This window comes from Dromiciops gliroides, chromosome 3 (assembly GCF_019393635.1).
Source record: "Dromiciops gliroides isolate mDroGli1 chromosome 3, mDroGli1.pri, whole genome shotgun sequence".
Lineage (NCBI taxonomy): Eukaryota > Metazoa > Chordata > Mammalia > Microbiotheria > Microbiotheriidae > Dromiciops > Dromiciops gliroides.
This window is the reverse complement of record NC_057863.1, coordinates 322,606,254-322,630,712: the sequence shown is the minus strand read 5'-3', so window position 1 is coordinate 322,630,712 and position 24,459 is coordinate 322,606,254. Positions and strand designations below refer to the sequence as shown.

General features: G+C 39.5%; 1 protein-coding gene across 3 annotated transcripts in view; it reads right to left on the bottom strand.

Annotated features, from left to right (window-relative positions):
• SIDT1 (SID1 transmembrane family member 1) overlaps positions 1-23,438 on the bottom strand; it is a 164,125-nt gene extending 140,687 nt beyond the window's left edge. For all 3 annotated transcript variants that reach the window (XM_043994831.1, XM_043994829.1, XM_043994830.1), the window contains exon 1: positions 22,888-23,438. In XM_043994831.1, the coding sequence (XP_043850766.1) occupies positions 22,888-23,124 (237 nt within the window). In that variant the 5' untranslated portion in view covers positions 23,125-23,438. The remainder of the gene's footprint in view (positions 1-22,887) is intronic.
• Positions 23,439-24,459: the final 1,021 nt, after the last annotated feature.

The window sequence follows — 24,459 nt, the reverse complement described above, 5'->3', positions numbered from 1 at the left end:
CTGGAAATGGCCCCATTTGTTTTAAGGCAATTGGGGTTAAGTGACTTGCCCAGGGTCACACAGCTAGTGAGTATCTGAGGAGAGATTTGAACTCAGATCTTGACTCCAGGGCTAGTGCTCTATCCACTGAGGCACCTAGCTGCCACCCTACCTAGTGTAGGACACTATAGAAGGGTTTCCTGGATAGGGGTGGAAGCTTGGGCTCAACGGGCTCCCCTTTACTGTCTGGAGTTTTGTTCTCTTCCTCTCTCTGTCTCTCTGTCCCTCTGTCTCTCCCTCCTTCTCTCTCTCTCTCTCTCTCTCTCTCTCTCTCTCTCTCTCTCTCTCTCTCTCTCTCCAAAATATCTCATATCAATCTCTTACCTTTTGCTCCCACTGTTCCCACTCTAGTTTAGGCACTCATTACTTTTTTTTTTTTTTTGCAGGGCAATTGGGGTTAAGTGACTTGCCCAGGGTCACACAGCTAGTAAGTGTTAAGTGTCTGAGGCTGGATTTGAACTCCGGTACTCCTGAATCCAGGGCTAGTGCTTTTATCCATTGCGCCACCTAGCTGCCCCCGCACTCATTACTTTTAACTTGGATTCTTATAAATGCTTCTTAAGTAGTCTCTCAGTTTCTAGACTCTTCTCTCTTCCACCAATTATTCAAATTACTGCCAAAATAGCCTCCTTAATGATCACATTTCTTCTTTACCCCCAAAACCTCAATGCATGGCTAACAAATAAAACACAAACTCTTTAGTCTGGTATTCAACAGCTTCAGCCACAATCTTGCTCCAACCTACCTTTCTAGTCATAATTCATTGCACCCTCTATTGCACATTCTGTATTTATGTCAAAGTGAGCTTCTTACTGTTCCCCACCCTTATTTTGCCCTTTGTCACTTCCATGAACATGACTAGGACTTTTATTCCTTCCCATCTCTATTTCTTTAGTGAAACTTTTCTCTGATTTCCCCAGGCTAGAAGTGATTTCTTGCTCTTCCAATTTCTTATGCTAATGAGAGCTCAACGATGCACTTATTTTCAGATATGAAATATATGCGAATATATTCATGCATATACATATGTGTTATATATATAACATGTCTATGTATTTATGTCTTAACCTTTCAGTAGACTGTAAGCTCCTCAGGAACAGAGACCATTGATTTATTCATCAGTATATTGGTAGCATTTGTCTTCAAATTGCCAAGTGTAATGTCTCACACATAGTAGACACATAACACATTTTTGTTGAATTAAAGGGCCATTCTAGATCCAATTTTCTATGACTCTGAGAGAATGAGGAAGAGAGTTGTCATTCTTGTCTTCCTGGGTAGCACTTCTCTTCTCCTTTGCTGTTATTTTGCCCCTGGCTCTGTGACCTACCTATTCTTTCCATAACACTGCATCTCAGCCCATCTTGCTTCCCAAACATCAGTGATTCTGTATTTTCCCTCTTATAAATCAATATGAATCAGAAACATAGGAGAGGCAGGGTAAATGTTCAACTGTTTGTATAAATAAGGTTTCTTTTAAATATGTAAGGTTGGATCAAATACAAGATTATGGAAAATGCTGCATATAGAAATACAGTTGATTAGGACTGGAAGGAAGGAAAGAAATATTCATGTTTAAGCGAGCATGAACAAGGTTCTGTTAGTACTATTTGTCATGGCTCATTGACATGGCTGTACTGTGGGGATCCAGAAATTCTGATTTCCAGCTAGAAATGGCCTGAAACATCATTTAATTAAAATGTAAAACATTTACTATAACCTGCTCATTTTACAAATGAGTATACTGAAACTTAAAAAGATGAAATAACTTACCCTAAGTAACATGACTAATAAGTAGCAAAACTGGAATTTGAACCCAAGGCCTATGACTCCACATTAAGTCTATCCTGGAAGAATAAGAGTTTGGGGGTGAGTGGAATGGAAGAAAGGGACATTTTTGGACCCTAGTGAAGGCATGCTTGTGTCAGATGCTGCAGGGGGAGACTCTTGGCAGTCAGCTGAGAGAACTAGTTACTTGGGGAGACAGAAGAGGAGGAGACAGGATATAAGAGAAGTAATCAAGTGTAGACTGAATCACCATTTGCTGAAGCTGTTACAGAGACAATTCTTACTCAGGTGTGGGTTAGACTAGATAGCCTCAAAAGTCTCTTCCCAGATCTGGGATCTTGTGATTTTCTAGGAGCTTTTAGTTTTGTTTTTTTTGTTTGTTTGTTTGGGTTTTTTTTGGCGGGGCATTGGGGGTTAAGTGACTTGCCCAGGGTCACACAGCTAGTAAGTGTCAAGTGTCTGAGGCCGGATTTGAACTCAGGTCCTTCTGAATCCAGGGCTGTTGCTCTATCTACTGCGCCACCTAGCTGCCCCCTGTTGGAGCTTTTAAATGTAATACAAGTGCATCTAAAAGAAAGGCTACATTTCCTGTGAAATTCTGAACCTCAATGAAGGTCTTGATTGAAATTCCTAGGATTTAAATTCTGATAAGACCATCTTATTTTCATCAGGAGGTCAACAGAGAGCAGAGAAAGAAGGAATGGAATTGCATGGAGAAGAGGAAATTTCTACAGCAGCAATCAGGAGCCCAGGGCTCCCAGCATGTTCTTGAAGCTTTACAAGGAAGGATGACTGTGGAGAGGTGAGGTAACTGCAGGGCAGCTTGGTGCTGCAAGTGCAGCCTTCAAACAAGAAGCCAGTACTAAAGGGAGAGCAAGAGTGAGAGCAAGAGAGAGCGAGAAGAACACTCCATTTAGAAGCCTAAATTTCAGGACTGTTTTCCCAACCCATTCAGAATTGGGGATGTTTGCATTCATTTAGGAAGAAGTGTTTAGACGTGTGTTTCCCTATTGTTCTGCTTTGCAATTATATTTTGCCTTGAATTTTCTTTTTTCTTTTCTTCTTCTTCTTCTTCTTCGGTGTGGGGCAATGAAGGTTAAGTGACTTGCCCAAGGTCACACAGCTAGTAAGTATCAAGTGTCTAAGGCTGAATTTGAACTCAGGTCCTCCTGAATCCAGGGCCAGTGCTTTATCCACTGCACCAACTAACTGCCCCATGCAATTTATATATATATATATATATATATATTTTTTTTTTTTTAAAGTGAGGCAATTGGGGTTAAGTGACTTGCCCAGGGTCACACAGCTAGTAAGTGTCTGAGGCCGGATTTGAACTCAGGTACTCCTGACTCCAGGGCCGGTGCTCTACCACTGCACCACCTAGCTGCCCCACAATTATATTTTGATTAAAATTTTTATTATATCAAAGTATGTTCATTATCTGATCTGTTAGCCTAGGTCAAACTGAATTTAGATGATTTTAGATGTTCCCAGCTGAACTAGGATGAGGGTAAGAGCAAAAAGGAAACAATTATCATCCAGTATGTTCCATGATGAATCCAGCATTTCACAGGAATTCAGAATTGATTGTAACTCAGGCTACATTAACAAATGAATTTAATTGAGTTGGTAGAGCAAGTAAAGCTCTACCAACCTGTCCTAAGAAGGATATGACAAGAAGATGAGAAGGGTATGGAAGAAAAAGCACTGGATTTGGAGGAAGAGGGCCTGAATTTGAATCCTGGCTCTGTCACTTACTTCCTTTATAACTTTGGACAAATCACTTTATCTTATCAGTTTTCACTTACTCATCTGTTACACTTCAAGCAGAGGCTGGGTGACCACTTTTTGGTAATACTATAGCAGGCATTCTTTTGGTGTCTGAGTTGGACTAGATTGCTGCTGAAGTCAGTCAGTCAATAAACATTTATTAAGTTTATCCATTAATTAGGCATTTATTAATGCCTACCATGTACCAGGCATTGTGCTAAGCACTGAGGATACAAAGAGAGGCAAAAGACAGTTCCTGACCTCAAGGAAGGACAGCTGGTTGGTGTAGTAGATGGAGCACTGGGCTTGGAATCAGACTTATCTTCATGAATTTGAATCTGGCCTAAGACACTTACTCCTGTGGGATTCTGGGCAAGTCATTTAATCTTGTTTGCCTCAGTTCTTCATCTGTAAAATGAGATGGAGAAGGAAATGGCAAAACCACTCCAGTATCTGCCAAGAAAACCCCAAATGGGATCACAAAGAGTTGGACATAACTAAAACAATTGAAAGATGACAACAAAGCCCTCAAGGAGCTCACAGTCTCATGGAGGTAAACAACAAACAAACAAGCTATATGTAGGATAGATAGTAAATAATTAAGGGCAGGAAGGCAACAGAATTAAAAGGGATTGGGAAAGAATTTCTGTAGAAGGTAGAATTCTGGATGGGATTTAACCACTTCTCAAATTCTGTTACTATGTGGTCTCTAAGGTCACCTCCCATTCTTTGGCTATGATCTTAAAGAGTAAACAATTAGCATTAGCATTACTAATAAACCTTCATCTATGCCTGGTTCTGTCACCATTTAGCTTGTGACACCAATCAAGTCAATTCAACCACTTTGAGCCCCATTTTCCTCATCTGTAAAATGGATCTTAAAGGCCCCTTCCAGCTCTAATATTTTATAATTCTCCTTCAAGAGCCCAGCCTTTTTTGTGTGTGTGTTGTGGACTCTTTGAACCCGTCTGGTGAAACCTGCTGAGCCCATGTATGAGTAATGTTTTTATACATTGGATTGCCAAGGAAACCAATTATGTTGAAATACAGTTATAAAAAAAGATTAATTCATGGGCCCTAGATTCAGAATTCCTGTTGTAGTTTCTTTCTGTCACTCTAGTCCTTTCCTGTTCTTATCTATTGCAGACCCCTCTAGTTCCTTCTTCAGGTCTCTCATCACATTTTGTTTACAGCCCCTCATCACACCTCTCAAATTCTCACATGTAATATAGTTATTTATGAAGCTGTCTTTATTTATGCTTAATGTCATCTATTTTTTCATCCCTTATCACCTAGCATAGATAGCACTGTGTCCACAATAGGGACTTAATAAACATTGTTTAATTGTTGGATTTGTTGAATGGATAATGAAAAATTAGAACAGAGTAATAAAAATGCTTTCACCACACTGCTCCTTTTAACCTTATTACTGTTGTTATTACAGTTAAATGCAGATTATAAGAAGACTAGCTTTCTAGTAGCCTTAAAAATAGACTACTGCCTAACCTAGAAATAAGGAGGCGGGGGAAGGAGGGATCTGACATAGAAGACAGAACTGGGGAGCACTGTGAAGTGACAAATGACAGGAATAGCAGGAGAGAACCAAAAGTCTCCAAGTCAGGTCTGGTGCCTCACTTTGGTCAGTTTGCTTACCAGAAGAAGAGTTGCATGGACTCTGGCTGACTGGTCAGCCATTTTTCACAAAAGAAGCAGAAGGGGCTGTAGACAGCAAAGGCAAGAAAGAAGCGATGCAGAGGAGTGAAAAGTGAAGAGGATGGCAGAATGTAGATGTAATGGTGACTTCAGCAGCTTTGCTTAGGAAGGAAGACACTCTGAAGGCAAGAAGAAGAGACTCAACAAGGAGGCACAAGTCAAGCATCCTGGAGTCTTTTGGGGCCAAAGAGCTGCTGCCTACACCTCAAGGGCACTTGAAGTGCTAGCCCTTCAACAGTTGAGTTCTAAATTATTGGGGAAAATGCACTTCAACAACATGACTCAATCCCCTATGATGCCACATAACCAAGATTTTATTGTTCCACAATCTTGAGAAATAAAGTATTTCTATTAACCAATAAGGTTTAAAAAATGAGTCAAAGGATCTTAGACTAATAAACCACAGTATATTTCTACATTCACTGGTTTTCAAGTTTAAATAAAATATATTGGTCTTTGATTTCAATGTAAAAATAAAATGCAATTATACAACTTTTTTTTTTTTTTAGTGAGGCAATTGGGGTTAAGTGACTTGCCCAGGGTCACACAGCTAGTAAGTGTTAAGTGTCTGAGGCTGGATTTGAACTCAGGTCCTCCTGACTCCAGGGCTGGTGCTCTATCCACTGCACCACCTAGCTGTCCCCAATTATACAACTTTTAAAGACAATAATAATAATAATAATAACAATATAAAATGCATTGGTCTTGTTTTCCCCCCCGCTATATGAAGTGACCAGAGAAGTCAATATAAAAATCTGTTAAAACTTCCTTTTTTTCTCTCTTGCACTCACAAATGTGAAAGAAACAAAGAAAATAGAGTTGACAGAGTTATTAAACAAAAAGAATTTCCTTTAGCTGTATTTTCTGGTAGAACTATGAAATGTGCAAAATTGTTCTCACCAAGCAAACAAAATGGATTATTAGATCTCCAGTTCAAATAACTGTTGCATATGAGTGGTTTTAATCATTAATGTACCATTTCGGTGTGTTGACATAGAACTTCTGCTGGTCTCAGAATTAAACATCACCAGAGAAGAGCATTCTGGCATTGCTCAGAGTGCTTCATGGCAACGTGGGATAGTGTCAACACAAGGTGGTTACTCCTAATTGCAAGGAAAGAAATAACAAAACCTGGTATCTTTCAGTAATAAGCAAAGAGGTCTTGCTCCATCACAATGACCATGATCTTTTCTATTCCACTCTACAATCAGAGATGACACTGTTAAATACTCACAGTGAGAAACTCGTACCAAGATAAGAAAAAGAGAACACCATGAAAATTCCTATATACAATACATGGCTATATCATATTTCCCTAAACAGCCTAGTCTGCCAGATGAGATTACAATGACAGTTTGGAAGATAAAAAAGCAAACCTGTTGTAAGCCTCAACAAGAATACAAGCAAGAAGCTAGTTCAGTATGGGGCAGGTGTTTTTTCAAAAAAAATCATAAGGTTCTTGTAAGGAAAAAATGAGACATTGTTTGTGATAATGTTTTAAAAGATATAAATTGTTCTATAAATAAAAGTGGTATTATCACTCCATATCATATTGATAGCAGAACTCAGTGGCATCATTTGGGTGTTATTCTTGATGAAGATTCCATTTTTCTTCCTATCAAGAATCAAGTTCTCATTTCAGTACCAACTTTCCTGGTAATTCCAGTCCAAAATATGTATTCCTTTCCTTAAATTTCTTGAGATATTTGATCTATGACAGAACCTAGCACTTGGTGGGCTGCCTTAGGAGAAAGTGGGTTCTTTCTCACTGGAGGCCTTTGAGAAAGACTGGATGATCACCTCGGTGTGATGTGGTGGGGATTCTTTTTCAAGTATAAATTGGACTAGACAGCTATTATGGTCCCTTCCCAAACTGACATTCTGAGCTTCTTTGATGATTTGCTGCAGTGTGTTATTCTTTATTCTAATAATAGCTCACATTTACAAAGCACTTTAGTGTTTACTGAGCACTTTGCTCATAACAACCCCCCGAGGTAGATAATCGAGTACTATTATTATCTTCATTTTATACTTGAGAAAACTGAGACACAAGATGAAGTGACTTGTCCAGGGTCACATGGTCCAGAGGTAGGAATTCGTCTCAGTATCCCAACTCCAAGTTTGGAATTTTCTTTACTTCATCATGCTGCATTTCTGTTCTCTATACAAGTTCCTCTGCATATTAACAAGTCATGGAACATATATGAAGCTACCCCAACCACTTTGGGCTAATCATAGGTAGCTCAGAGCTGAAGGACTCGGGAATGCTGGAAATGACCAAGCAACCGCCATACTAAATGTTGAAAAGGAAAAGCTACTGTCTCAGGAGATCTTTAAAAGATCTTGTGTTGACAATCCCAAAGGACTATCGAAGAAACATATTATCCACCTCCAAAGAAAGAACTGATATTGATGGAACACAGACTGAAGCATGCTAATTTTCACTTTCTTTCATTTTTTTCTTATTCAAGTTTTCTTATGCAAAAATTACTAATATGGTAATGTTTTACATAATCATACATGTATAACCTATATCTAATTGCTTACCACCTCTGGGAGAGGGGAGGGAAGGGAGGGAAGAAGGAATAAAAATTGGAACCCCAAACTATAAATAAAAATGTTCATAACTTTAAAAAAATAAAATGTAACAATAAAAAAGTGATTACATCCCACACTCAGTTGCTCTCTTATTTAATGCCCAAAGAACTGACATACCATTGAAAGAACCGAATTACCTCAGTATTGAAATTCTTGCAATAAGCAAAATCAGCAGATAAATGGAAACTACCTTCAAATGGACTGATGGACAGGTTCTCTTTGGAGATGCAAAACAAAGGAGTTGGTGGAGTTGGTGGAGATGGTTTCACAGTGTGCTCAAGGGAAATAAATAATGTAATGTAATGGGACACTTAAAAGAATGACAGGAAGCTAACTGAAGCTTATGCTCCACTATTTGGTATAGAGGAGGAAAAGGCAGAAAAATTCAATGCAGGACTTAACAATATCCTTCCAACCAAGTCAATATGTTACACTGATACTCAAATATGGGCATAAGGGAAGATGGCAAGAAATGTTGGAAAACATGACCCAATAAGATTTACAAACTAAGAATACTAATGTAATACTAATATAATGAATACTTTAATACAGAATAAAAGGGGCTAGACTTAGACATAAAAATTGAAACTGACTATCTCCTAACAGACAAGACATTGACATAGCATTCCTATCAGAATCAGCAGCTGATATTCAGTCAGACCAGTCAATCAATCAGTCATTTTACAAGTATTTATTAAACACTTACTAATATGCCAGGCATTGCAAAGTGTGCTGAGGATGAAAAGGCAATTGAAACAGTTCATGTTCTCAAAGAGTTGTTTCTATGAGGGGCATGACGTGGTTGGGGGTGGGGAAGTGTGGTACATGAGAAAAACACAGTATTTGGAGTCAGAGGAGGACCTGTGTTAGATTCTTGGCACTATCATCTACTCTGTGTGATGCTGACCAAGTTATTTAACCTCTCTGGGACTGAGTTTTCTCACCTCTAAAATGGAGTAGGAAGTAAGACTGGGCTAAATGGCCTCAAAGATATTTTCCATACACAAAATAGAAACAAATTAGACATAAAGTAATGGGAGTGAGTGGGCACTAGGAAGGGGAAAATTAGGAAAGGTTTCATGTAGATAGGAGGTGACGCTTGAATTGAGTATTAAAGGAAACTAGTAATTCTAAAAGGCAGAGGTGAGGATGGAGTAAATTCTAGGCACAAGGGACAGCCAGTACAAAGGTATAGACCATTAACAAGTTAGCAAAACATATAAATTAATATCAAAATAGGGGGATAATGATTAGAAGACACTGCCATTTGCAATTGCTTCAATCTGACCTATTCAAATGAACCATCAAAATGCATAAAAAAGGAAAAATGAAAAAAATGCAAAGATATTGACCTTAGTTATTACCATTTCCTTTGAAAAGGCAGAATAACACAATGTTTAGAGAGCTAGCCTGGAGGGAACCAAGAAGACCTGGGTTTAAGTCTCACTTCTGACATATATGTGAACTTGAGTAAATCACTTTCTTTTAGTACAACAGGAAGCTTTAGACTAAGTTGTAGAAGATGTTGATATACTTTGTGAGAGGGAGTTTCCTCACCTGGGAGTTACCCATAACAATGAAATCAAAGGCTCAGGCCTATCTCCAATCCTGTACAAGTTTAACAGTCCCCAGAAGGATGAGCACCAAAGAGCACAGACCCTCATTGAGACAGAAAATAAGTGAATTCTTTGTCAAGTAAAAAGAGGTGGTTCTCAAGGACAACTCCAGTGTAGGCAAACTCGTTTATAAAACATTATAAGGTTGACAAGAACTGCTGAGAAAACTGGAAAGCAGTTTGGCAGAAATTAGGTTACACCAACATATTGTACTATTTACCACAATTAACTCAAAATATATACACAACCAACATATGAAAAGTTACACCATAAAAAATCAAGAGAAAAACCAATGAGGTATTACATTTACTGTTATGGCTAGGGAGGAAGAGTTCTTAACCAAATATGGAATAGATGCAACCATAAAAGATAAAATAGATAATTTTGACTATATGAAATTCAAAACCTTTTTCATTAACACAATCAATGTAACTAGGATAAGATGGGAAGTAGTTTATTGGGGGAAAAAAATTTGCTTCAATTATCTCTGACAAAGGCCCAATATCCAAGATAAACGGAGAACTCAGATACATAAGACCAAAAGTCATTTTCCAATAGATAAGTAGTTAAAGAATATAAATAAACTGTTCTCAAAAGAATTGCAATTAGTAAGCATGTAAAAGATTACTCCAAATCACTGATAATAAAAGCTGCTAATCAAAACACCTCACATTCATTATATCATCAAAGGTAATAAAAGATGGGAATAGTCAATGTTGGAGGGGTTGTAGAAAAACAAGGCACTCTATTACACTTGGTATAGCTGTGAATTGGTCCAACCATTTTGAAAAGGAATTTAGAATTATGCTAAGAAGGCAATTAAAATGTCCATGCCCTTTGACCCAGAGATCTCATTGCTTGGCATATACCCCAATGAGGTTAAAGACCAAAAGAAGTGTCCTAATATTGATAGATCTTCTTAAATAGCAAAAGCTTGAAAACAAAGTAGATGCCCAACAATTGTGCAAACTATATTACATTCATTCAATGGAATATTATTATAATGTAACAAACAGTGACTAGGGAGCATGAGAGACATATAAAATGATGCAAAGAGAAATAAACAGAACCAGAAAAACAATATATGCAATGAATACAACATAAAGAGAAAGAACAATGAAAAATGTAAACTGACCAAGCTTGTCCACAAATAAAAATTGATAAAATGCAACTTTCTTCCTTCTTTGAAAATATGAGAAACTATGAATTTAGAACATTGCATATGTCAATGTTGGCTGATGTGATTAGTTTTGTTGAAATGTTTTTCCATTTCTCTCTCTTTCTGTCTCTGTCTCTCTTTGTCTCTCTTGTTATAAGAATGACTATCTACTAAGGGTAGGGGAAAGAAATAATAATGCCTAGCATTTATATAGTACTTACAATGTGCCAGTCACTGTCCTAAGCTCTTTTTTTTTTCTTTTTTCTTTTGCAGGGCAATGGGGGTTAAGTGACTTGCCCAGGGTCACACAGCTACTAAGTGTCAAGTGTCTGAGGCCAGATTTGAACTCAGGTCTACCTGACTCCAGGGCCAGTGCTTTATCCACTGTGCCACCTAGCTGCCCCCCTGTCCTAAACTTTTAACAATGATCTCATTTGAGCCTTACAACAACCCTGCAAGGTAGGTGCTATTATTATCTTCATTTTACAGATGAGGAAATTGAGACAAATAAGGGGTTAAGTGACTTGCCCAGGGTCACATAGCTAGACAGTGTCTGAGGCCAGATTTGAACTTAGATCTTCCTGACTCCAGGCCCAGAGTTTTATCTGATGTAGCACCTTAAATATTTAGGGAAATAAAGGTGATATAAAAACAAAAGATATTAATAAATTTTTTAAATGATGGAAGATGATGGGAAAAGAGTATGAGCAATATAATTTCACCAAACATCAAAAAGTAGGGGAAGCAAAAAATAAATCTACAGAAGCTTAGCAAGAGAATCAAGTACTTGCTTTTGTATTACCTTCAATTTTATCAATAATTTGTTTAGCTGTACTCAACTGACAACATGGCTGTTACTCATTTACATGTTTTCAATTCATTTTAGTTTCAAGGTCATAGCTATTAGCAACAAACAGAAATGTCTGTTGAGTTGTCAGAAGAATTTTCTTTCAAGGGCTTTTGGTTATATTCTGATCCTGTTGAGTTAGGACGCAGAGGACTGACTGTAAATATACTCATGCTGATTTCTACGTTCCCTGTGTTCTTGAACATAGTATTGTATTGAATAATCAATCAATAAGCACTTATTAAGTACTTAATATGTGTCAGGCACTGTATAGTAAATCAATGTAGAGAGTGTGGTGATTTCACTGCTGGGAAAAAAAGTAGAACAAAGGTCACCAGCCCCACTCATGGATATTTAGTCTTACCAGATGAGTTGCCTTGGGGCTAATGTGCATGAACCAAGGTACAAGATGAAAATTCAAAAGGGCTGAAAGAAACTGTCCTACCCTAGCTCTAAGAGCAGAAGCTGTTATAATACATGAAAACATGCTAGATAGAGAACTCCCAGGGAGGAAACTCTCTACCAATATAGGGAACACCGCTGGTTCTGTGGAGCCTTTTCTCTCTAGAAACAGTTAGATGGGATAGTGAATAAGAGTGCTGGGGCTGGAATCAGAAAGGCCCAAGTTCAAATTTGGTATTTCGTATTCAGGTATTTACGAGCTGTGTAACTCTGGGCAAGTCACTTAACACTTCCATCTGCCTCAGGGTCCTTAACTTTAAAATGGGAATCTTAATATCATCCACCTCCCAGGGCTGTTGTGAGGATCAAATGGCATAATATTTGTAAAGTACTTGGCACAGTGTCTGGCATACAGTAGGCGATAATAAATGCTTGCTTTCTTCTTCCCCCATCCCCTATTCCCCAGTCTAATTGAGCTGCCTGGGACAATTAAAGGTTAAATAGATTGTTCATGACCCTACAGACACTAACCCGTCAGATGTGGGGCCTTAACTGTAGATCTTTTTAATGGCCAGGAAGAGGCTAGGCTTTTTGGGGGGGAGGGGTGGGAGATTTGGCGATTTTTTTACGGGGGGAGATTAGGTCTCCTTTTCTTACTCAAGCTGGAGCCACAACCACTACTCACAGGCTCTACTGAGCTCTTCATTGGCTCTGGAATTTTGACCTTCTTTTCTGACTTGTCTAGTTCTTCTTTAGGTAGCCTGGTGACTCCTGGCTCCTGGTGGGGGTGGGTGTCTCACCATATTGGTGTTAGACTTGGTACTGACACCTGATTGGCTTAGCTTTCTGTAGCTCAAAAGGTAAATGTCCTTGAAAAGCAATACAAGAGCATTTGATGGTTCTTGGGAGTTATTGAATAGGCACTGATGAGTTTTGAGCAGAAAAATGGGTTAGTGTGACATAGGTTTGAAGTATGGAGAGGAGAGTCAAATCAGTCAGTCAATAAACATTTATTAAGCCCCTACTTGTGCTAAGCCCTGAGGATACCAAAAGAGGCAAAAGATAGTTCCTGCCCTCTAGTAGCTCACCATCTAATTGGGAAGCAGACCAGCAAACAAATATGTACAAACAAGCCATATGCTGGACAAATGGGAAAGAATTTTTTTTAAAAAGGCACTTGAATTAAGAGGACCCGAAAAAGGCTTCCTGTAGAACTATGGTTCTACTCCTGGGACTTCAGAGAAGCCAGTAGATGAGAAGATGAGGAAGGAGAGTAGACCAGGCATGGAGACAATCTCTTGTCAATGGAACAGTCAGGAGGTCATTCATTGTCAATGGATCAGAGTTTGTGGTGGGGAATAAGTATAGGAAGACTGGAAAGTTAAGGGGGACTTGGTTATGAAGGACCTTGAATACCAAACAGAGGATTTTGTAAAGGTGGGAAAACTCGTTAGGAAACTACTGTAATAGTCCAGGAGAGCAGTAATAAGGATCTCTACTTACAGCTTTATAGGAATAATGAGAAGGGAACTGATGTTAAATAAACAGTTTTAACTATAATGTTTCTCTGCTAAAAAAAACTCCAGTGGTCTTCTGATGCCTTAGGTATAATATGCAAGCTCCTCAGTTTGCCATTTAAAGTCTCCTGCATTCTGGCAACAATCTACCTTTTAGGACATTTTGTTTTATTGCCCATCACACAGTCCATGTTAATCTGACTGTGAAAATGATATGAGGATACTTTTTTTTTCCAGACAGTGACAACAGAAGGTGAATTTTCTTATTTTCACAGTTAGGGTGGACATATACTATATTGAAGCAAAAAGAATCAGCAGTTATGGCAAATTATATACATTATGATAAGGGAGAGTTAGATCTTATGGGGAGGTAGGAAATTAAATTCTTAATGTATTAGGGTAGCTCTATGTATGTGAAATGCAGCTGTATTACACCTGGGCCGCTGTGGAAACTCATGAATAAACAGGTGATGGTAATGATACTGATGACATTTTAAATGTTAAACCTCAGCTTTACCACTATCATTAACATTTTCTTCAATAAAAGCAAACCCTAACAAAACAGTTCTTCTGTTTAGGTGTTGTTCAGTAACATCTGACTCTGTGATCCCATTGGGAGTTTTCTTGGCAAAGGTACAGGAGTGGTTTGTCATTTCCTTCTCTAGCTCATGGAACTGAGGCAAACAAGGTTAAGTGACTTGTCCAGGGTCACACAGCTAGTAAGTGTATGAGGCCAGATTTGAATTCAGGAAGATGTCTTGATTCCAGGCCCAACATTTTATCCACTGTGCCACCTAACTGCTCTTCCTTTCAGAACTATCTGTAAATAGCTTATATTTTCTATCTTGGGTGAAGAACTAACAATAACAACAACAACAACAAAAAGAATGAAAATATTAACCAAAGAACTTGTGTACAGCAAATGAGATAATGAGCTTGATTATCTTACCTGAGAATCAAGGAATATATTTATGTAATCCCAGAGAGAACAAGTCTTTAAAGATATGTTCTCCTTTGTCCATTACCCACATTCTCATTGTGGGTATGAGAAGTTTTGTTCAAGGTGTATAGCCCACTTGGGAGAACATACTAAGATTGGGCATGATCATGAAGAGTCACATATAAGAACTTTCAGTTACATAAGGGCTGTCCACATATGTCCCTCTCATATTTTGATGTGCCACTTTCAGAGTTACAGAAAATTATTGGAGCAGGTAGAAAGTCCCCCAAATTGGTCAAAGTAGAGTGATTCTCTCCTAAAACAAAAACAAATTCAGTTCCATAATAGGAATTTGGGGTGGGGGAAGAGACAGAAAAAATAATCCTCCCTCTCTGTATTTAGGGAATACACATTTCCCAAATCAGGAATTCCTAATCTGGTGTCTATAGGCCCCCAAGTTTCCATGGATAGATTTCAAGGAATCATTGAACTAGAATAGGAAAAAATACTTATTTTCATTAACCCTGAACTGAAATTTAACATTTTCTTCAATTATGAATATAGGTTAAATCCATAATTTTGAGGAGTCCCTAGGCTTCAGTAGACTATCAAAGGGTCCACAACAGAGGAAAGGTTAAGAGTTCCAGACATAGGGCAGCTAGGTGGTGCAGTGGATAGAGCACTGGCCCTGGATTCAGGAGGACCTGAGTTCAAATGTGGCCTCAGACACTTAACACTTACTAGCTGTGTGACCCTGGGCAAGTTACTTAACCCCAATTGCCTTACCACAAAAAAAGAGTTCCAGACATAAATGAAAGGGGAGAAGTGAGCTTATGGTCAAAGTGCTTTGAGCTCTTGTTGTGTAGAGTGGACGTGCACCAATGGCAAAGGACTCAGGGAGTTAGAAAGGGAGCCAGGTCTTCTCTGAAGATCCTTTCCTTTAATGCTCTAGGGCCTGAAGTCCATGTGCAGGAAAAGAAGCATGACAGAATGGACTGGTAGTTTTGTGGGATCATGGCAATGATTAGGAACACCAAACTAGTTGGTCAATATGAACATGTTGCTCTCTAGGCAGAAGGGGCAAACCCACTGATTTGTGAATACCAGCCTGGAACTTGCCTAAGTCTCAAGCTCACCATTCACTCTGCACTACTGGTTCACCCTGCAGTCCACAAGACCTCCACACCAGCTGCCTGTCCCCTAGGGATGAGGATAACTTACCCAAACCCATTTTGCAGTGCTTAACATATGTTCCCATCCTGCCTTTTGCTCATCTGCTTCCTCTCCCAGGGATTCTGACTCTGCTACTCCCTATCCTCCCATTGCCTTCTCCCTTGTTCCTACCCCCTTCAACCCAAGCCCACCTCCATCCTACTCAGAATATACCTACCCATTCTACTGTGCCTCTGAACACCTTCTCCACAGGCAATAAGCTTGTTTCTTTTTTCTTTTTTTTTTTTTTTTAGTGAGGCAATTGGGGTTAGGTGACTTGCCCAGGGTCACATAGCTAGTAAGTGTTAAGTGTCTGAGGCTGGATTTGAACTCAGGTACTCCTGACTCCAGGGCCGATGCTCTATCCACTGCGCCATCTAGCTGCCCCTGCAATAAACTTGTTTCTATCTTAAACCTTTTCCTTTCTCACTGCATTCATCTTCTGGTGCTCATTCAGACCGGACTCCCTCCTGTTTATTGACACACCGTCCCTGGCCACTCTTTCCAACCCCGGTTGTACTTTTGTTCATATCTATGAACTCATTAGCTATGATAGGGAATAGGACCTCCATGCTCCTCACTCTTACTTCTAGCTTCTCTCACCAAAACTCAGTAACTACTTCTCCTTGGGGGTTCACTCAATCCATATTTGTCACCAAATCAAGATTCTGGGAGCTATTATCTACCCACTTCCAGGACATTCTCTTTTCCTCCTCAGTGAGTTCCAGGTCGGGCTCCCAATCTTTTCTCCCCTCTCCATCTCCTGCTGTCATGCCAGGGGACTTCGACATATATTCCCTCAAACACCCCAATGTCCCTGCTCCTCAGCTGACTCATGTCCCGTGACCTACTCCTTCCCTTGATCTTGCTAATCACTGATGAGGGCTCTGCTTCCATGTTCATGAACTGTGAAATTCCTTTACCTGATTATAATCTTTCATCATTCCATCTTTCCTTCTGCCTTATGATCCCTATCTCTGTTCTTTGTCCTCTCCATAACTACCAATCCCTCCACTCTCTGCTCTTTCCAAGGTCATCATCCCTGCACTGACCATACTCTTCTTCCTACCCCATCTTGACCCCTCAGTGAACCAGTTCATCTCTACACTATCTTCTCTTAAGTCTCTTGCCTCCTTAAGCTAAAGTGTAGGTATGACCACGTCAAAGACTGCTCCTGCCCCCATATCCTTACTCAATAAGTTCCACTGGCTCCCTCTCACCTCCAAGATCAATATAAAATCCTCTGTTTGGCTTTTAAAGCCTTTTGTAACTTGGCCTCTTCTTACCTTTCTAATTTTTTTACACTTCACTCCCTTCCATGTATTCTTCTATTCAATGACATTGGTCTCCCTACTGTTCCTCAAACAAGATAATCCATCTCCTAACTTTGGGTATTTTCACTGGCAGTCCCCTTATTGGTGGAATTCTCTCCCTCCTTCTTCTCTGCCTTCTGTTTTTTTTTTAAGTCTCAGCTAAAATTCCATCTTCTCTAAGAAGTCATTCTGGCTCCCCCCTTAATGCTTTGCAAACCTTAAAGCATTATATAAATGCTAGCCATTATTATAATTATAATTATAATCATATCATATAATAAGGTAGTGCAGTAGATAAAGCCCCAGGTCTGTAGTCAGGAAGATCTGAATTCAAATCTGGTCTTAGATACTGTGTGACCCTGGGAAAATCACTTAAACTGCTTGCCTCAATTTTTTCATCTGTAAAATGGAAACAATGATAGAACTTATCTACCAGGGATATTATGAGGATCAAATGAAACATTAATTGTAAAGTACTTAGTACAGTGCCTGTTACATGGTTAACACTATATAAATGTTAGCTATTACTACTACTACTACTACTACCACCACCACCACCACCACCACCACCACCACCGCCACCGCCGCCGCCGCCACTGCCACCACCACTTCTACTACTACTACTACTATGACTACTACTGGTGGTGGTGGTGGTAGTAGTAGTTGTAGTAGTCATCGTTGTCGTAGAAGAAGAAGAAGAAGAAGAAGAAGAAGAAGAAGAAGAAGAAGAAGAAGAAGAAGAAGAAGAAGAAGAAGAAGAAGAAGAAGAAGAAGAAGAAGAAGAAGAATGCTAGTTTCTTCTTTTTCAGGTTATCTCTAATTTATCCTGTTTGTTACTTGTTTGCCTCAGACACTGTGTGACCCTGGGCAAAGTTGCTTAACCCTGCTTGCCTCAGTTTCCTCATCTGTAAAATGAAGTGGAAGAGGAAATGGCTAACCACTCCAGTATCTTTGTAAGAAAACCCCAGATGGGGCCACAAAGAGTCAGATATGACTGAAACAAATGAACAGTAATTGTACATAGCTGTTTGTATTTTGTTTTCCCTATTAGATTGTAAGCTCCTTGAGGGCAAGAACTCTTTTTACCTTTCTTTGTGTCTCTAGCACACATAGTAGTAGCTGACATATAGTCAGTGCTTAATAAATGCTTATTTACTTGAACTTACTTGACAAGCTAAGCAAAGAACAAAGCATTTTGAAGGTCCTGTGCATAGTATGAAGCTGCAGAAACAGAACAAACAAGAAAGCAGGATCCTCTGGGAGAGGTTGGTGGGTGCTGCTTTTATCGTGGTCTCTAATTTTCAGTCACACTATTAGAACATTCTCAACTGGGTTTATGAATTTGTGGCTGCAGGATTGAGTGCTGACCCTTTGGGTAAGGGAGGAAAAGAATGGCCCCATTCCTTTGCTGAAAGGGCTGGATGGTAAGTTCCTTTTCCATACTTTATATGCCTTATATTAAATCGATCCTATCTTCAAAAAGATTAGTAGCCTGGTGCTTGCATGGGTAGGTCAGGGAAAGAGTAGAATTGGGGACTGAATATTACAAAGGGAGAGTTTAAAAAAGTCAAATTCAAACATTCCCAGGGCCTGAATGAGCCCCCTGGGTGGGACAAACATGAACCATGTAGATTTTTATTGGAGGGGAGCCCTAGGATTAAATCCAGGAAATAAAGGAGAGAGGTCGAGAATCCTCAGTTGGTATATGGATTGCAAATATAATTAGCTGTTTATATAGCTTTAATTTATTACTGGAATACGAACACTGTATAGACCAAATATATTCCAGGACTATTATTAAGGACTGAATGGAAAGTATAAAATTTGGCCTTAGGAGACTGGCATAACCAGATCTAAATATATATTCTAGACCTTAGATAAGATAGAGCTAAAGTATTAATAAAGCTACCAATTATTTTCAGGTTATTGTGAAATACTATACACTATTGAAAGGTGAATATAACACAGAGATAAGCAATATAACAAAAATATTTTCAGAGGTGGGGTGGCAGAAGGAAAAGAGCCCTAGTGGGAAGTTAGGAGGTGTGGCTTCTGTTACCCAGTGAGGCAATTAACTTCTTGTGTAACCTCAGGCAAGTCATTTGTCCCCTTTCAGCCTCAGTTTCCTCATCTGTAAAATGAAGGAGTTGAACCAGATGATTTCTAAGGTCACAGAATCATAGAATTTAGAGCTGGAAAGGAACTTAGAGAACAGGCAACTCCGTAGTACATTGGTAGAGTGCTAGACTTGGAGACAGTAAGATCTGAATTGAAATCCTGCCTTATAAGTAAGCTCTGTGATCCTGGGCAGGTCATACTTGCTTTCTGCTTCAATTTCTGCATCTGTAAAATGGGGAGATAGATAAAATACGTAAAGTGCTTTGCAAAAGTTAAAGCAGTGAAAAGGCCTCTTTTATTATTGTTGCTATTGGAAAGGTTATCATGAAGAAATTGAAATCTGGGAAAGATACAGGACTTGACTCAAGATCATGCAGGTCAAGTACTCAAGTAGTTGAGGTGGGATTCTTAGTTCTAAATTCAATGCTTTTCCTAGCTAAACTTTCTACCTTCAGTCCCTCTTCCTCTCCATGCTCCTCATACTTTCTCTTTGAATAGTCCTCACACTCCCTCTTCTCTGGGGCTAACTCACAACCTCTTCCCATCATGAGTTTCCCAAACTTCTCCTCCTCCACTGAATACAAATTCATGTTTCTGGTTCCTCTGTGCTGCTCATTCCAGCGGCTCCTCGTGCCCTCATCACATTCTTCTTGTTACCAGTGATCCCTTGATGCTAGAGCAAGGCTTCCACGTTGAAGCTTAAATTAGTTGTCTTCACCGACCTTTTGTTTCCTTTGTAATCCTATGTATTTTATTTTATGCATTTAAAAGCCTTATTCTGAGAAGAGGTCTTCCTTAGAAGGCCAAAGGAGAAATAATAGAGAACCCTTGTTTTCTGGGCTTAGGACAACCCTCTTCAATTCTCATGTTCCCCATTCACTCTTTCCTAAGGATTCTCCCAGGGATCATCATTCACCCTCCTTTCTCCCTCATGTTTTTCATCTCCAAAATCCAATGAAACATTTCCAGTTTAAGAACCCATGTGGAATAACTGGTATCTCTGAAACCACATAACTCTATGAGGGAGAGAAGCTCTATGGCACAATGGTTAGATTTTCATCTAGACACATCCTATCTCCATATCGAATAAAAATATCTGGCTTTTGCTTTCACCAGCTAGTCCCTCCCAACCTAGTTATTTTCATCTTGTAATAAACCTTACCCTCTGATCTCCATTCCAGACAGACATCCTCTGGTGGCCTGCCAATATCACCTTTGACTTTGTCCCAGAAGCATGGAACATCCTTGTAACTCTATTGTATCTTTATGTTTCTTTAAAGTAGATCTTAGAAAATGAGTCCCCGTTAGTCTCCAATTTGCCCAATGCAATCATTATTCTCCCTAATTTCTTATTTTAATCACTGTTTCTGTTTATGATGCTAAAGATCTTGCACATCATAAGGCCTTCTGATGTTAGGTTTGCTTAAATAGGGTTAGATAGGCTTAGCTGAATGTATCTCTCAGTTGATGTTTTTGTGTGGAAGATGGAGCAAAGTGATGAAGAAATCGTTCTCAGAAGCATTTTCTTTCCTTCACATGGTTATAAACAAACGGGGCGGGGGGGGGGGGGGGGAGAAAGGCTTCTTTCTTTTCTCCTCCATATCAAAGAAATGTGGGAAAACAACTGAGAGAAATTGAACTCTTGTTAGAGAACAACATAAAATAACAATATTTATGTACAGAACATCAGAGCTGGAAAAGCTCTACTCTAATTCTTTCATTTTATAGGCTAGGAAACCGAGGCCCACAGAAGTTAAATGACTTTCCCCTATTTATACATACTTGTAGAAGGCCTAGGCCTTGTACCCAGGTCTTCTGACTCTAAGCACACTGCTTTTGCCATGGCATCACACTGCTTCAGTGAAATGGTACTGTCCCCAAAAATCAAGTAGTAGCTAGACTATTAACTTTCTAATCATTTAAATTAGCATCAGCCTAAATTTTAATTTTTATTAATTTAAAACTACTTTTTAAGGCACTTGTGCATTAATGATTCTTTGCTGTGTATAGCAAATTACACAAAGGCCCAAAATTTCTTATGAGCTAAACATCACCATGTTGTAATCATCTTGCAGAAAGTACCAAAACATGCTTATTTGAGCTTCCTTGACAATGGAGTGGTAGAGAACTGAAAACTCACAGGAGAGAATAGTGTGTATTTTCCAAGCCTACCTCTGATTCAACCTGCAACAAAACATTGCACTATCATTTATGGTCAGGGTGGAGGGAAGCCAGTTTGTGTAACAACATGTTAGAAAGATAGTATGATGTTATGTGAGATTAGGGAATGAGAATTGAAACAGCTCCTCCCAACTTTTCCCAGGTTGAATGGTTCTATCTCTTCACTTTACAGACCTGTGGTTCGATGTCACTGGGGCCGAGCCAAGCTGGGTCAGGGAGCATCACTGCAATTCTGCAGTAATGCTCTTTTCTTCTAACACAGACACACAGAGGTGGGAAACTAAGCTTTTGTACACAGTACATGTGAGAGGAAAATATGCAAATGGTATCCGCACTGTCTCCTCTGGCCAGTGGATGGGAGTATATTAAAAGAATATTTTTCTTTCTTTGTCCCCAGAGGGTTTCTCTTAAGAGAACAACCTAACTCTATGCATTTTATTACATTATACAAGTATATCTATAGTTAAGGGCTAAACTTGCTACTGGTATGATTTTCCTCCTCATGGAAACAACTTGTACATTAGCTGTTGCCAGCAATGGATTTCTAATTTTCACCAATTTATCAATCACCACTTATTCAGTCCTTAGAATATCAACTAGTGTGGATAAAGCACTGGCCCTGGATTCAGGAGTACCTGAGTTCAAATCCAGCCTCAGACACTTGACACTTACTAGCTGTGTGACCCTGGGCAAGTCACTTAACCCCCATTGCCCTGCAAAAAAAACCCCCAAAACAACCAAAAAACAGAATATCAACTAGTGGTCTCTGATCCCATTAAAAAATGGATCTGCTGGTGTTTTTAAAGCATAAAAATATGAAAATAATGTTTGAAAACAGGCATATATTTACATATCACTGTAAGGCCACAGAGCACTTTACTGATGCTATTTGATAGGAATTACATAACCACTCCAGATATAGGTAATGCAAGTTTGATTATTCCCATTTTCCATAGATGGTACTGAAGCTTCAGAGTTTGTGACTTGCCTAAGGTCACAGAGCTAGTAAATGCCAGAGTCAGGAAATAAACACAGATTGTCTGGCTCCCAAATCCAAGGCTATTCTCACTATGACATGCAGCTTAATGGGTTCTGTTATTTCCATCTATTCTTACACTGATTTTCAGTTTTGATTTTCAGCAGATCTCCCCTCATGGCATGAAAATCAGTAGGGTTTGACAGCAGTACTAGCCATTAACCAAAAATGAAATTATGGTCCTAGCATGTCATTATTTCAAAGGAAAGAGGTGTTCTCTGAGGCTACCCCAATAATAAATTCGACATTCACCCATAAAGATGTCCAGAGGGACCACAGAAATGGCTCAGAGACACAGATCAAAGCAGAGAGCCGGAGCATAGGAATACTGAATACTGCAAACCACTAAAAAATGACAGTGATCTAGCACCAACAAGAGGGGAGGTTAAAAAAGAGTTACTCCTCTGGTCTGATGGGTGATTTTGGGAATATTGATATGTCAGGAAATACAGAGTTCAGAGGAGAAAAGAACGAAGGATTTCTCTTGGTTCTCCTCTTCACCTCCTTCTTAACCCCCCCCCCCCCCAAACTGGAAATGACTTCCAGGAGATATAGGGCATGGAGATGCAGCACTGCCCGTACCCATGCTTACAGATTTTGCAAGTTCCCAAGAGACTTGGAGTAGAAAAACCTCTTACCTGCCCGGGTTTGCTGGTGTAATTGAAGGAGTAGATTTCCTCGGTGCTGAGGTTCACCACCCCGCTGTAAACGCGATCAAAATCGGCTCCCCTGGCAGAATCTTGGGAACGGCCACTCCTCGTCTGTGCCCGGGGGAGGCTCCTTGGGTGCCCCCCATATGGTGGAGGAAGCTGGGGCACTGCAGCCAGGAGCCAGGGCAATCCATAGAGCAGAGCGAGCCCTAAGGAGCCCCGCATGGTGGGCACAGAGCGCTATCTCCTTCACTGGAAGCCTTAGAGTTAGAGCGTAGCTGGAATTTAAAAAAGAAAAGGAGGGGGAAACGGTAGACTAGATAACCTTTTAAAAGCCACCTCTACCGGGGCTGGCTAATGTTTCACTCGTTACAGCCTGGGCGCTGTCTGACTTCCCCCACCGGTTTGCGCTAGGAATCTGCTAGCGATAGACTGATAAAATATTGATCTAGTCTTGATGGGAGGTCGCAGGATGAGGGGTAGGAGGTGGGAGGGACCAGGGGCGACTCATGTTTTCTTTTTCTGGATTAGAAACCCATGTCTTCTACTTTCAAGCCCACAAGAATCCTTCACCTACTCAGCCAGTATTTCGCCTCTGCTCTCATTTCCCTCCTCCCTAACCTTCCACCCTCACCCCAAAGTGCATTTTCTATCATTAGGGAACTTCAAGAGAATGCACCTGGAGTTCAGAGCGTCAAACTATCGAATTGTCTACCACAGGAAATTCAGTTCATTTAAGATCAATCAATGACTTCGCGGGGGGGGGGGTGGGGGAGGGTGGGGTAGGGGAGGGGAAGGAATGACTAATTAGGAGTAGGCATATTAAGCCATTAATACCGAGGGGATAGTGAACTTAATCCATATCCAAACCCAAACTAGAATGCTTGACTTATTTTTTTTATCCAGATTGAAACCTATTAAAAATTATTAGTAGCTTAAATATTAATCTAAAATCTTTTCTCCTTTAAGACACCTTATAGACACCTGCCCTACTTTTTATTTCCCCCAACAGTCATATCTTATCACATATATACATGCTTAAATATGTATAACCATAAAAATAAATGTAGTAAAGAGAATAATTGTGAACACTAGCTTAAGTCTAAGTTCGCAAAAGACAAATAGCAGGGATGGTATTTATCCAAAGGTATGTTTAAACCAGGAAAAATTCTTTCCCTCTATTTATCTATTCAAATAAGTCTTCCAGGACTCTAAGAGAAACTCCTAATAGCATTTTATCTTTTTTTTTTTCTTTTAAAGGGACAGAAATCATTGCCTGGTAAAGAAAGGAAGAATGGTGTAATTAAAAACTAGAGAATTTCTAGGATGTGGTCATGTAAGCATGTAGATATGTACTTAAGGAGGGAAGCTTTGAAGTACAGATATTATATACAGAACCCAACAATAGTACTCCTCTCCCCAAATACCCAAATCATGAACCCTGTTGGTATATACTAATCTGATCATACGAATTACACACAGTCTATCTAATAGCTTCAGGTTGTATGTATTTGCTAGAAGATTGTTAAGAGGATTTAGTAAGATCACTCAAAACAAAAC